We start from the raw sequence: 15,827 nt of genomic DNA, 5'->3' as shown, positions 1-15,827 counted from the left end.
CCAAGCTAGACAGATTGACTTTACACTTGACAGCTATTCGAATTCGAACTCGAAGTCGAACCCGATACCCGAACTACCCAACCAAGGGGTTTCCAACAGCTAATCATTACAACGGTTATTGCGCTCTTCGCATTCAATTGGACTGCACAGTTGTAAAGTGCAACCTTCAAAACTGTGATGAAAAGTGTGCTACTGATAATATCGCTAGTAGTCTTATATCGATAATACCATCAAACTTTATCGTCACGGAAGAATATCGAAAATTGGAGGGTTTAAAGCGAAATCTTCTTCTTGGCTTGTTATTATTCGAACATTTTTGTTCTATTTCTTACGTATTTTTGCTTATACTGTCATATTAGCGTTATTAATTATTAACGATAAGAAAACTTTGTCAACAATCGTTATAGATTTTACAACTCTCACATCTATTATCCAGCTTTCCACGAGCGATCATGGCGGATATTGAGCACAAGTGGGCACAATCTTTTGACATTCATTCGAGAAGCGTCGAGTTCGCCCCGACGGAGTTACTATGGATACATTCATGATTGTTTGTTGTTCGAATGTAAAAATGTAAACATTGTTTAATTTTGCAGATCAGCTGAAGCGGAACATAACTGAACCGATTCAAACTTTTATAGTGATTTGCGGCCATAATTTGCTGAAGGCACTGGCTCAGAATACTTTTTCACAATCGTACGAATTAAACATTCGAAACATTACACATTAACGCAAACATTAACTTCATGTTGGTCGAGCCGTTGTCAAGTTTGCTCTCGAACAGCGTCTCGACTTGATAAGAAACTTTACATTGCCTATTTGGACATTCTCCCTGAAATTTGTGAAAACTATAAAGCCACAATCCACGTAAAGCCACAATGATCACGGAATACTTTGTGCTAAATTTAATAAACTAGGCGTCTCTGTTGCGTTGGTAGCTTGGTTAGAATCGTATCTACGCAACCGGAAAATTGCTGTAAAGCTGGGCTTATCCCAGTCTAGCTGGTTTACTAACAATTCTGGAGTTCCCCAAGGCAGTATTTTGGGACCCTTACTGTTTTCGCTATTTATCAACGATATTACAAAACTATTACCACCCGGCACACGACTATTATATGCGGATGACACCAAAATTTATCAACTTATTACTTCTTATGACGACTGCACTAGACTTCAGATGCTGATCAATTTGTTTTCTGACTGGTGCTGCCGCAACTACATGAGTTTAAGTATTGCGAAGTGTACTGCAATCAGCTTCCATCGTAAAAAACAGCCCTTAATGTTTGACTATCGTATTAATGGGATAGCGGTTGAACGCTGTGATGTGATCTCTGATCTCGGAGTTGTGCTGGACACACAACTAACGTTTAGGCAACACTATTCAATGATCGTAAACAAAGCAAATCGACAACTTGGTTTAATCCTGAGAGTCGGTAAGGAATTCGAGGACCCTGCGACTCTACGCATCCTCTATTGCTCTTTGGTGCGTTCAATTTTGGAGACAGCTTGCGCTGTGTGGGACCCGTATTACGACAACTGGGTAAAACGCATCGAGCGCGTGCAAAAACAGTTTGTTCGTAGGATATGCCGTACACTGCCATGGAGAGACCCTGACAATATGCCACCATACGCTAATCTCTGCCTCCTGCTTGGTATTACTACACTTGAACAACGACGAAAGGAAATAATGGCTCAAACGGCTCACAAAATTTTAACTGGTAGCTATGACTGTCCAAACATCCTCTCAATGTTACAACTACACTGCCCTCTGCGCCCACAACGCCATCAACGTTTGCTATGGTTAAATACTCATCGCACAAACTATGGCCAACAGGAACCTATCCGTCGCCTTGCTTCATCATACAACAGTGCTGCACACAACTTCAATTTTTGATTTTTCATTATCTGTTGCCTGTAATGTGAATTGTTTGTAGTGAGTAAGTTATATCTATGTATTATTTATGTCAAAAAGATGCTGGGTTTTTGTGCCGGCTTGAAAATTGTCATCTATGATTTTCAAGGTGGCTTTTCCCAGCCATATTCATTAAGACACTCCAGTCGGATGAATTTAATAAATAAATAACAAATAACAAATAACAAATCCGTAAAACTTGCTGTCCGTTAATTATGTTCCACTTCAGCTGATCTGCAAAATTAAACAATGTTTACATTTTTACACTCGAACAACAAACAATCATGAATGTATCCATAGTAACTCCGTCAGGGCGAACTCGACGCTCCTCCAATGAATGTCGAAAGATTGTGCCCACTAGTGTTCAATGTCCGCCATTATCGCTCGTGGAAAGCTGGATAGTTGAACCTCTTGGAATGAGCCTCAAAGCATTTTGACAATGAGATTCGCCCAGCCCTGTTTCGCCTTGTTTTGATTTTTTTATTTAGTTTCGCCTGTTTACATTGCGCCTGTGTTTTGAAAACAAGGCAGTTTCGCTCTTTACTATCGCCTGTTTACAAAACGATTTGCAAATAAGCCTCTCACTTCATAACAATGCGAGGGGCTAAACTGCAAACTGTCTTTTGTTTTGATTAAACACTTCTATCGCCCATTACTAAAAACTTGTTTTAAATAATTCTAACGATTAAAACAGAAGAAAGGATTCTTGCCAAGGATATTATCAGTCTTTTTAAGGCTGATGGTGCGATAAAACGATTTGTTTACAATTTGTAGTTGAGCCCCAAACGAGAATCACTCCGGATATATTAAATATATTTATGCATATTTACATACTTTTACCCGGGTGCTAAATATATTTACCGGTATTGATGAATATTTTACGAAAGTTTGCACCTTTTCAATACAATCTTGAGCTGTCAAGTCCCCATCCCATAACAGTATGTGGCAAGGGTTGTTATGATGAGGTGGACACATTTAAAATAGTAAATATATTTCTAGATAGAATTAACAAAAGGGCGAATGTCGCAAATGTAAACAAAACGAGTGAGAGTTATTTTTTGCTGGGCCAGCATAGGAAAATAAACTCTCACTCGGTTTGTTTACGCTTGCGACATTCGCCCTTTTGTTAATTCTATCTTCATTTATCCACATATCGAATATTTATGAAGGAAGTGATTTATCCCGTGCGCGAGACATCATTTGCTTATAAAGACAATGCACAACATGATTTCTTTGCGTTGATCTAGCGTGTTTCGGTAAAATTTTACCAAATTTTCGCAAAAACGAAAACGAAGTAGGGTAATCAACGTATTTTGGACCCCATCAGCAGCTGTACATAATTTGGACACTTCCATTTGATTTTGCTGTGAGTGTCTAAATTAAGTACAGCTGCTGAAGGGGTCCAAAATAGGTTGGTTACCCTAAACGACGAGGTAAACGACGTGTATTTAATTTGTGAATTTTTCTCTCTGCGTCTGCGCTTCTGTACAAAACAGCGTCTGTGTCCTGAACATTTTGCTAAGTGAAGATAGAATTAACAAAAGGGCGAATGTCGCAAGCGTAAACAAACCGAGTGAGGGTTGATTTTCCTATGCTGGTCCAGCAAAAACTAACTTTCACCCGTTTTGTTTACATTTGCGACATTCGCCCTTTTGTTAATTCTATCTAGAAGTGTGGAAAGGTAGAAATGGTAAATGAAATTAACAGGAACGGGACGCGATAGAAACGGAATGACATTATCAGAGCATCAGAAAGTTTTTATTTTTATTTTGTTTTGCGGATTTTTCTATTGCTCATGCATCGTCGTCTCGTCGCGTATGTTACATCGGTTTGATCTTTCGGGTTCGCAATTATAATAATAATTATTTTTATACGAGTTCTAAGCACAGTGCATTAGAAGAAGTTTTACGTTCTTTAGCTTTACAATCTATATCTTTTGCTGGAAAGCAAGCAGTAATTTAATGTGAAAAATTACAGATTCTATAATATGGTGAGAGTTGGAATAATTTTTGTGGCGTTCGTTTATTGCGTGATGGAGAAACAAAAATAAACAGGGGTCATAATATCGATTGTTACCATATGATTGTGTAAACAACGTGTATTGTTTATCAACTAATGTAGTTTGTGTTATTCATTGTCAGATGACAGTGAGTGGTTTGAAAAATTAGCTATTGCAGCACATACATATATAACGTATATAAATCTCAGTTATGTACTGATCTGTTGCCGTCTGTACCTACTTCGTAATTTAATACACGTTTTAAATATTGTTTCCGATTGAGCTGACCATTTAGAATTTCCCAGGTTTATCAAGAGATTCACAATGATATGATCCTGCTAAATGTTAAGATTGTGGATAGATGATTTATTCGTTGTTGTATCTCTGAAACTTCATCGTTTTCTGCTGTATTAATTTGTTCAACTCGATAATATGGTATCGAGCCTACAAAAGTAAAAATCCATATATTTATAAGTTGAAGTTTTCTAGTGCTATTTTTTCTATATTTTGTTATTGTGTTGGTTAAATGCTCTAATAGAAAGAATAAATCTAAAACTAGCAGAGTAGAGAAGTTGCTAATTCATTAGGCGAATTGCATTGGTAACTGCGGTTAATGTGTTGTCAAACCATATCGTTGAATGCCAAAAGAGATTCTTCTCTGTCTAGGTATGACTGAAGTAAGCAAATCACAATTTCAAATTCACTGTTCATATAAATGAAATTGTGTTTTACTTCAGAAATTCTTAAGTTTCATTCCCATTTCTCAAAATAATTCTAAAATCCTCATTGTCAAATCCTGTGTTTCATCATATAAGTAAGAATAACTAATACTTCGATATGTAAGACGTAATACAATGAGCAGTCATAGGACAATGACTAGTTAAGAACATCAAAAAAAAATGAGCAAGTACATAGTAGCTTTTTATAGTTCGACTTTACCTTCGAATATAATTTTGATTGATCAAATTGGAATCTTGTATAAATGAACATGGAATGTTGAACCAGAAAATTTAAATATGTAATTAATACTTCAACCTTGAACGTTCATTGGTATTTCATAAAAAAGATGCTCCGTGCGAATTCCGGCATTGTATAGATGCACTTCTGTTATTTTTTCGGGTCATATAATAGCTTGTGCCGTACGGAAAAATACTATTTTCTTTCCATTGGATTTAAATCTATCCTATTTCATTAATACGATCAGGACCAGCATTCATTACGAAGTCTACCTCTAGTAGACGTAGGACTTGCAAAAACAGTAACAATAAACAAAGAAACCAAAACTTTAGCAGTGTATAAGGTAGTATGTGTACCAGGGCAGCTTTATCGGCTTTATCACTTATGCATACAAATGAATGAACAGACGTGTACTTATGAATGAATAACGGACCATCGTTCATTGTATGCAACACTGCTGCTAATGTGTGGTGAGGGTGGTGAGCCTCTGACAGTTTAGTCGATTCATACAAACAAACAAGCAGCATCAAATTCTCTCGCTCGCCATCGTCCGTCGCACTGAGTATTGGTTTATTATTGTTCTCGCGACTCAGACGTCAGACTAGAGCGGACAAGCTGTGGGGCCAGTTCGATTCAACTTCAAATTCACGTACTACTGGTTGTCTAAAAATGATGGTAGTTGTATTTACTTGTGTAGCAGCAACACATCAGAGCAAAAACAAAAAATAAAACGGAGAGCGGAGAAAATAAAAAAATAAACTTCGCCATATTGAATTGTGAGAAGTTCTTGTCTTACTTTTTCCTGTGCAGAATTGAAAATTGTTTCCTTCTGCCAGGATCTTGTAACACCCGAATCTGTGGTATTCTTACAGCTGAAAGAAGAATGACATCAAAGTGCTTAGTAAAGAGAAAACCATAATGAAAATCTTCCTAATTGAATAAAACCTACTTTAGTGCAGTGATTACTAATGGACTTTGTCATTTCGGTGTGAAACGGATTGTGTACTAGTGACTGCAAAATTTACAGTACGGAAAATTCCGTTCTGCATCAAAACTGGAGTCCTGCGAGCCAGACTACCTTAAAGCTCAAAAGCAAAAACGTCGATCGACTAAAAAATCTACGAGTAAAGTTAAAGTGCAGCAGTGGAGAACCACCAAAAGAAAGGACAAAATGAACCAGACTGTATCCAGAAATAGATTCGAGGTTAGTATTTATTTGTCGACAATTATGATGTGATGAAATTTTGACATAGAAATATTTGTGTACGTACGAGGCGTCAAGCATGTCTTCACAGCTTTACACTACTTGGAAGTAATTTTGCAATTAAATATGTTCCGAACGTTTCATTCTCTGTAGACTGACTGTAAACTAGTTGGTGAAGAACAAAGAAAACGTTCTTCGTAGACTCGTTTTCATATCCTTGGAATCATGTACCCACCAATGCAATTGTATTTCCCTACTCGTTCGAAGAAAGTTTCACATCTACGACGCAATAGGTGCGAGCGTGTTTTGCTAGTCAATTCGAGTAACACCCCGGTTAAATGCGCAAGTGATTTTGCGCAAGAGACTTGCATGCAAGATGGCGATAAAATGCGCAGGTGCGCAAGAGACTTGCATGCAAGCTAAAAACGAAAAGCGCAAGTGAAAACAAGAGAGCAACTTGTATGCAAGAAAAGGAGGAAAATTCGCATGCTGAAAGGCGAACTTATTTATCGGGAAAACTAAATTTCCTTAAATTGGTGCTATGGTCGATAGCGTGTCGCTGGTCATGCATACAAGGCCCTGGGAGGAAAAACTGCGATTTCCACAAAACGGCCGGGGTGGGGGAAAATTGTGAGTACCAGCGAATGTTCATCTACTAGTGGACCAACATCCATGAAATTTTCACAGATGTTAATTTCCTTAAAATGGAGCTATGGTCGAAAGAGTGACGCAAGTCATGCATATAAGGCACTGGTAGGGAAAACTGCGATTTCCACAAAACGGCCGGGGTGGGGGAAAATTGTGAGTACCAGCGAATGTTCCTCTACTGGTGGACCAACATCCATGAAAATTTCATAGATGTTAATTTCCTTAAAATGGAGCTATGGTCGATAGAGTGACGCAAGTCATGTATGCATACAAGGCCCTGGGAGGAAAAACTGCGATTTCCACAAAACGGCCGGGGTGGGGGAAAATTGTGAGTACCAGCGAATGTTCCTCTACTGGTGGACCAACATCCATGAAATTTTCACAGATGTTAATTTCCTTAAAATGGAGCTATGGTCGATAGCGTGTCGCAGGTCATACATACAAGGCCCTGGGAGGGAAAATTGCGATTTCCTCAAAACGGCCGGGGTGGGGGAAAATTGTGAGTACCAGCGAATGTTCCTCTACTGGTGGACCAACATCCATGAAAATTTCATAGATGTTAATTTCCTTAAAATGGAGCTATGGTCGATAGAGTGACGCAAGTCATGTATGCATACAAGGCCCTGGGAGGAAAAACTGCGATTTCCACAAAACGGCCGGGGTGGGGGAAAATTGTGAGTACCAGCGAATGTTCCTCTACTGGTGGACCAACATCCATGAAAATTTCATAGATGTTAATTTCCTTAAAATGGAGCTATGGTCGATAGAGTGACGCAAGTCATGTATGCATACAAGGCCCTGGGAGGAAAAACTGCGATTTCCACAAAACGGCCGGGGTGGGGGAAAATTGTGAGTACCAGCGAATGTTCCTCTACTGGTGGACCAACATCCATGAAATTTTCACAGATGTTAATTTCCTTAAAATGGAGCTATGGTCGATAGAGTGACGCAAGTCATGTATGCATACAAGGCACTGGGAGGGAAAACTGCGATTTCCTCAAAACGGCCGGGGTGGGGGAAAATTGTGAGTACCAGCGAATGTTCCTCTACTGGTGGACCAACATCCATGAAATTTTCACAGATGTTAATTTCCTTAAAATGGAGTTATGGTCGATAGCGTGTCGCAGGTCATACATACAAGGCCCTGGGAGGGAAAATTGCGATTTCCTCAAAACGGCCGGGGTGGGGGAAAATTGTGAGTACCAGCGAATGTTCCTCTACTGGTGGACCAACATCCATGAAAATTTCATAGATGTTAATTTCCTTAAAATGGAGCTATGGTCGATAGAGTGACGCAAGTCATGTATGCATACAAGGCACTGGGAGGGAAAACTGCGATTTCCACAAAACGGCCGGGGTGGGGGAAAATTGTGAGTACCAGCGAATGTTCCTCTACTGGTGGACCAACATCCATGAAATTTTCACAGATGTTAATTTCCTTAAAATGGAGCTATGGTCGATAGCGTGTCGCAGGTCATACATACAAGGCCCTGGGAGGGAAAATTGCGATTTCCTCAAAACGGCCGGGGTGGGGGAAAATTGTGAGTACCAGCGAATGTTCCTCTACTGGTGGACCAACATCCATGAAAATTTCATAGATGTTAATTTCCTTAAAATGGAGCTATGGTCGATAGAGTGACGCAAGTCATGTATGCATACAAGGCCCTGGGAGGAAAAACTGCGATTTCCACAAAACGGCCGGGGTGGGGGAAAATTGTGAGTACCAGCGAATGTTCCTCTACTGGTGGACCAACATCCATGAAAATTTCATAGATGTTAATTTCCTTAAAATGGAGCTATGGTCGATAGAGTGATGCAAGTCATGTATGCATACAAGGCACTGGGAGGGAAAACTGCGATTTCCTCAAAACGGCCGGGGTGGGGGAAAATTGTGAGTACCAGCGAATGTTCCTCTACTGGTGGACCAACATCCATGAAATTTTCACAGATGTTAATTTCCTTAAAATGGAGCTATGGTCGATAGAGTGACGCAAGTCATGTATGCATACAAGGCACTGGGAGGGAAAACTGCGATTTCCTCAAAACGGCCGGGGTGGGGGAAAATTGTGAGTACCAGCGAATGTTCCTCTACTGGTGGACCAACATCCATGAAATTTTCACAGATGTTAATTTCCTTAAAATGGAGCTATGGTCGATAGAGTGACGCAAGTCATGTATGCATACAAGGCACTGGGAGGGAAAACTGCGATTTCCTCAAAACGGCCGGGGTGGGGGAAAATTGTGAGTACCAGCGAATGTTCCTCTACTGGTGGACCAACATCCATGAAATTTTCACAGATGTTAATTTCCTTAAAATGGAGCTATGGTCGATAGAGTGACGCAAGTCATGTATGCATACAAGGCACTGGGAGGGAAAACTGCGATTTCCTCAAAACGGCCGGGGTGGGGGAAAATTGTGAGTACCAGCGAATGTTCCTCTACTGGTGGACCAACATCCATGAAATTTTCACAGATGTTAATTTCCTTAAAATGGAGCTATGGTCGATAGCGTGTCGCAGGTCATACATACAAGGCCCTGGGAGGGAAAATTGCGATTTCCTCAAAACGGCCGGGGTGGGGGAAAATTGTGAGTACCAGCGAATGTTCCTCTACTGGTGGACCAACATCCATGAAAATTTCATAGATGTTAATTTCCTTAAAATGGAGCTATGGTCGATAGAGTGACGCAAGTCATGTATGCATACAAGGCCCTGGGAGGAAAAACTGCGATTTCCACAAAACGGCCGGGGTGGGGGAAAATTGTGAGTACCAGCGAATGTTCCTCTACTGGTGGACCAACATCCATGAAAATTTCATAGATGTTAATTTCCTTAAAATGGAGCTATGGTCGATAGAGTGACGCAAGTCATGTATGCATACAAGGCCCTGGGAGGAAAAACTGCGATTTCCACAAAACGGCCGGGGTGGGGGAAAATTGTGAGTACCAGCGAATGTTCCTCTACTGGTGGACCAACATCCATGAAATTTTCACAGATGTTAATTTCCTTAAAATGGAGCTATGGTCGATAGAGTGACGCAAGTCATGTATGCATACAAGGCACTGGGAGGGAAAACTGCGATTTCCTCAAAACGGCCGGGGTGGGGGAAAATTGTGAGTACCAGCGAATGTTCCTCTACTGGTGGACCAACATCCATGAAATTTTCACAGATGTTAATTTCCTTAAAATGGAGTTATGGTCGATAGCGTGTCGCAGGTCATACATACAAGGCCCTGGGAGGGAAAATTGCGATTTCCTCAAAACGGCCGGGGTGGGGGAAAATTGTGAGTACCAGCGAATGTTCCTCTACTGGTGGACCAACATCCATGAAAATTTCATAGATGTTAATTTCCTTAAAATGGAGCTATGGTCGATAGAGTGACGCAAGTCATGTATGCATACAAGGCACTGGGAGGGAAAACTGCGATTTCCACAAAACGGCCGGGGTGGGGGAAAATTGTGAGTACCAGCGAATGTTCCTCTACTGGTGGACCAACATCCATGAAATTTTCACAGATGTTAATTTCCTTAAAATGGAGCTATGGTCGATAGCGTGTCGCAGGTCATACATACAAGGCCCTGGGAGGGAAAATTGCGATTTCCTCAAAACGGCCGGGGTGGGGGAAAATTGTGAGTACCAGCGAATGTTCCTCTACTGGTGGACCAACATCCATGAAAATTTCATAGATGTTAATTTCCTTAAAATGGAGCTATGGTCGATAGAGTGACGCAAGTCATGTATGCATACAAGGCCCTGGGAGGAAAAACTGCGATTTCCACAAAACGGCCGGGGTGGGGGAAAATTGTGAGTACCAGCGAATGTTCCTCTACTGGTGGACCAACATCCATGAAAATTTCATAGATGTTAATTTCCTTAAAATGGAGCTATGGTCGATAGAGTGACGCAAGTCATGTATGCATACAAGGCACTGGGAGGGAAAACTGCGATTTCCTCAAAACGGCCGGGGTGGGGGAAAATTGTGAGTACCAGCGAATGTTCCTCTACTGGTGGACCAACATCCATGAAATTTTCACAGATGTTAATTTCCTTAAAATGGAGCTATGGTCGATAGAGTGACGCAAGTCATGTATGCATACAAGGCACTGGGAGGGAAAACTGCGATTTCCTCAAAACGGCCGGGGTGGGGGAAAATTGTGAGTACCAGCGAATGTTCCTCTACTGGTGGACCAACATCCATGAAATTTTCACAGATGTTAATTTCCTTAAAATGGAGTTATGGTCGATAGCGTGTCGCAGGTCATACATACAAGGCCCTGGGAGGGAAAATTGCGATTTCCTCAAAACGGCCGGGGTGGGGGAAAATTGTGAGTACCAGCGAATGTTCCTCTACTGGTGGACCAACATCCATGAAAATTTCATAGATGTTAATTTCCTTAAAATGGAGCTATGGTCGATAGAGTGACGCAAGTCATGTATGCATACAAGGCCCTGGGAGGAAAAACTGCGATTTCCACAAAACGGCCGGGGTGGGGGAAAATTGTGAGTACCAGCGAATGTTCCTCTACTGGTGGACCAACATCCATGAAAATTTCATAGATGTTAATTTCCTTAAAATGGAGCTATGGTCGATAGAGTGATGCAAGTCATGTATGCATACAAGGCACTGGGAGGGAAAACTGCGATTTCCTCAAAACGGCCGGGGTGGGGGAAAATTGTGAGTACCAGCGAATGTTCCTCTACTGGTGGACCAACATCCATGAAATTTTCACAGATGTTAATTTCCTTAAAATGGAGCTATGGTCGATAGAGTGACGCAAGTCATGTATGCATACAAGGCACTGGGAGGGAAAACTGCGATTTCCTCAAAACGGCCGGGGTGGGGGAAAATTGTGAGTACCAGCGAATGTTCCTCTACTGGTGGACCAACATCCATGAAATTTTCACAGATGTTAATTTCCTTAAAATGGAGTTATGGTCGATAGCGTGTCGCAGGTCATACATACAAGGCCCTGGGAGGGAAAATTGCGATTTCCTCAAAACGGCCGGGGTGGGGGAAAATTGTGAGTACCAGCGAATGTTCCTCTACTGGTGGACCAACATCCATGAAAATTTCATAGATGTTAATTTCCTTAAAATGGAGCTATGGTCGATAGAGTGACGCAAGTCATGTATGCATACAAGGCCCTGGGAGGAAAAACTGCGATTTCCACAAAACGGCCGGGGTGGGGGAAAATTGTGAGTACCAGCGAATGTTCCTCTACTGGTGGACCAACATCCATGAAAATTTCATAGATGTTAATTTCCTTAAAATGGAGCTATGGTCGATAGAGTGACGCAAGTCATGTATGCATACAAGGCCCTGGGAGGAAAAACTGCGATTTCCACAAAACGGCCGGGGTGGGGGAAAATTGTGAGTACCAGCGAATGTTCCTCTACTGGTGGACCAACATCCATGAAATTTTCACAGATGTTAATTTCCTTAAAATGGAGCTATGGTCGATAGAGTGACGCAAGTCATGTATGCATACAAGGCACTGGGAGGGAAAACTGCGATTTCCTCAAAACGGCCGGGGTGGGGGAAAATTGTGAGTACCAGCGAATGTTCCTCTACTGGTGGACCAACATCCATGAAATTTTCACAGATGTTAATTTCCTTAAAATGGAGTTATGGTCGATAGCGTGTCGCAGGTCATACATACAAGGCCCTGGGAGGGAAAATTGCGATTTCCTCAAAACGGCCGGGGTGGGGGAAAATTGTGAGTACCAGCGAATGTTCCTCTACTGGTGGACCAACATCCATGAAAATTTCATAGATGTTAATTTCCTTAAAATGGAGCTATGGTCGATAGAGTGACGCAAGTCATGTATGCATACAAGGCACTGGGAGGGAAAACTGCGATTTCCACAAAACGGCCGGGGTGGGGGAAAATTGTGAGTACCAGCGAATGTTCCTCTACTGGTGGACCAACATCCATGAAATTTTCACAGATGTTAATTTCCTTAAAATGGAGCTATGGTCGATAGCGTGTCGCAGGTCATACATACAAGGCCCTGGGAGGGAAAATTGCGATTTCCTCAAAACGGCCGGGGTGGGGGAAAATTGTGAGTACCAGCGAATGTTCCTCTACTGGTGGACCAACATCCATGAAAATTTCATAGATGTTAATTTCCTTAAAATGGAGCTATGGTCGATAGAGTGACGCAAGTCATGTATGCATACAAGGCCCTGGGAGGAAAAACTGCGATTTCCACAAAACGGCCGGGGTGGGGGAAAATTGTGAGTACCAGCGAATGTTCCTCTACTGGTGGACCAACATCCATGAAAATTTCATAGATGTTAATTTCCTTAAAATGGAGCTATGGTCGATAGAGTGATGCAAGTCTTGTATGCATACAAGGCACTGGGAGGGAAAACTGCGATTTCCTCAAAACGGCCGGGGTGGGGGAAAATTGTGAGTACCAGCGAATGTTCCTCTACTGGTGGACCAACATCCATGAAATTTTCACAGATGTTAATTTCCTTAAAATGGAGCTATGGTCGATAGAGTGACGCAAGTCATGTATGCATACAAGGCACTGGGAGGGAAAACTGCGATTTCCTCAAAACGGCCGGGGTGGGGGAAAATTGTGAGTACCAGCGAATGTTCCTCTACTGGTGGACCAACATCCATGAAATTTTCACAGATGTTAATTTCCTTAAAATGGAGCTATGGTCGATAGAGTGACGCAAGTCATGTATGCATACAAGGCACTGGGAGGGAAAACTGCGATTTCCTCAAAACGGCCGGGGTGGGGGAAAATTGTGAGTACCAGCGAATGTTCCTCTACTGGTGGACCAACATCCATGAAATTTTCACAGATGTTAATTTCCTTAAAATGGAGTTATGGTCGATAGCGTGTCGCAGGTCATACATACAAGGCCCTGGGAGGGAAAATTGCGATTTCCTCAAAACGGCCGGGGTGGGGGAAAATTGTGAGTACCAGCGAATGTTCCTCTACTGGTGGACCAACATCCATGAAAATTTCATAGATGTTAATTTCCTTAAAATGGAGCTATGGTCGATAGAGTGACGCAAGTCATGTATGCATACAAGGCCCTGGGAGGAAAAACTGCGATTTCCACAAAACGGCCGGGGTGGGGGAAAATTGTGAGTACCAGCGAATGTTCCTCTACTGGTGGACCAACATCCATGAAAATTTCATAGATGTTAATTTCCTTAAAATGGAGCTATGGTCGATAGAGTGATGCAAGTCATGTATGCATACAAGGCCCTGGGAGGAAAAACTGCGATTTCCACAAAACGGCCGGGGTGGGGGAAAATTGTGAGTACCAGCGAATGTTCCTCTACTGGTGGACCAACATCCATGAAATTTTCACAGATGTTAATTTCCTTAAAATGGAGCTATGGTCGATAGAGTGACGCAAGTCATGTATGCATACAAGGCACTGGGAGGGAAAACTGCGATTTCCTCAAAACGGCCGGGGTGGGGGAAAATTGTGAGTACCAGCGAATGTTCCTCTACTGGTGGACCAACATCCATGAAATTTTCATAGATGTTAATTTCCTTAAAATGGAGCTATGGTCGATAGAGTGATGCAAGTCTTGTATGCATACAAGGCACTGGGAGGGAAAACTGCGATTTCCTCAAAACGGCCGGGGTGGGGGAAAATTGTGAGTACCAGCGAATGTTCCTCTACTGGTGGACCAACATCCATGAAAATTTCATAGATGTTAATTTCCTTAAAATGGAGCTATGGTCGATAGAGTGATGCAAGTCTTGTATGCATACAAGGCACTGGGAGGGAAAACTGCGATTTCCTCAAAACGGCCGGGGTGGGGGAAAATTGTGAGTACCAGCGAATGTTCCTCTACTGGTGGACCAACATCCATGAAATTTTCACAGATGTTAATTTCCTTAAAATGGAGCTATGGTCGATAGAGTGACGCAAGTCATGTATGCATACAAGGCACTGGGAGGGAAAACTGCGATTTCCTCAAAACGGCCGGGGTGGGGGAAAATTGTGAGTACCAGCGAATGTTCCTCTACTGGTGGACCAACATCCATGAAATTTTCACAGATGTTAATTTCCTTAAAATGGAGCTATGGTCGATAGAGTGACGCAAGTCATGTATGCATACAAGGCACTGGGAGGGAAAACTGCGATTTCCTCAAAACGGCCGGGGTGGGGGAAAATTGTGAGTACCAGCGAATGTTCCTCTACTGGTGGACCAACATCCATGAAATTTTCACAGATGTTAATTTCCTTAAAATGGAGTTATGGTCGATAGCGTGTCGCAGGTCATACATACAAGGCCCTGGGAGGGAAAATTGCGATTTCCTCAAAACGGCCGGGGTGGGGGAAAATTGTGAGTACCAGCGAATGTTCCTCTACTGGTGGACCAACATCCATGAAAATTTCATAGATGTTAATTTCCTTAAAATGGAGCTATGGTCGATAGAGTGACGCAAGTCATGTATGCATACAAGGCCCTGGGAGGAAAAACTGCGATTTCCACAAAACGGCCGGGGTGGGGGAAAATTGTGAGTACCAGCGAATGTTCCTCTACTGGTGGACCAACATCCATGAAAATTTCATAGATGTTAATTTCCTTAAAATGGAGCTATGGTCGATAGAGTGATGCAAGTCATGTATGCATACAAGGCCCTGGGAGGAAAAACTGCGATTTCCACAAAACGGCCGGGGTGGGGGAAAATTGTGAGTACCAGCGAATGTTCCTCTACTGGTGGACCAACATCCATGAAATTTTCACAGATGTTAATTTCCTTAAAATGGAGCTATGGTCGATAGAGTGACGCAAGTCATGTATGCATACAAGGCACTGGGAGGGAAAACTGCGATTTCCTCAAAACGGCCGGGGTGGGGGAAAATTGTGAGTACCAGCGAATGTTCCTCTACTGGTGGACCAACATCCATGAAATTTTCACAGATGTTAATTTCCTTAAAATGGAGTTATGGTCGATAGCGTGTCGCAGGTCATACATACAAGGCCCTGGGAGGGAAAATTGCGATTTCCTCAAAACGGCCGGGGTGGGGAAAAATTGTGAGTACCAGCGAATGTTCCTCTACTGGTGGACCAACATCCATGAAATTTTCACAGATGTTAATTTCCTTAAAATGGAGC

General features: G+C 42.1%; 1 protein-coding gene across 1 annotated transcript in view; it reads left to right on the top strand.

Moving 5' to 3' along the window:
• The first annotated feature begins 5,486 nt into the window (after positions 1-5,486).
• The window catches only part of LOC128744100 (F-box/LRR-repeat protein 20), a 69,842-nt gene continuing 59,501 nt past the window's right edge, over positions 5,487-15,827 (top strand). The window contains exon 1 of the mRNA XM_053840879.1: positions 5,487-6,072. Coding sequence (XP_053696854.1) covers positions 6,040-6,072 — 33 coding nt within the window. The 5' untranslated portion in view covers positions 5,487-6,039. The remainder of the gene's footprint in view (positions 6,073-15,827) is intronic.

This window comes from Sabethes cyaneus, chromosome 3 (genome assembly GCF_943734655.1).
Source record: "Sabethes cyaneus chromosome 3, idSabCyanKW18_F2, whole genome shotgun sequence".
Classification (NCBI taxonomy): domain Eukaryota; kingdom Metazoa; phylum Arthropoda; class Insecta; order Diptera; family Culicidae; genus Sabethes; species Sabethes cyaneus.
Note: the sequence above shows the minus strand (reverse complement) of the source record. Positions and strands in the feature narration are given on the sequence as shown.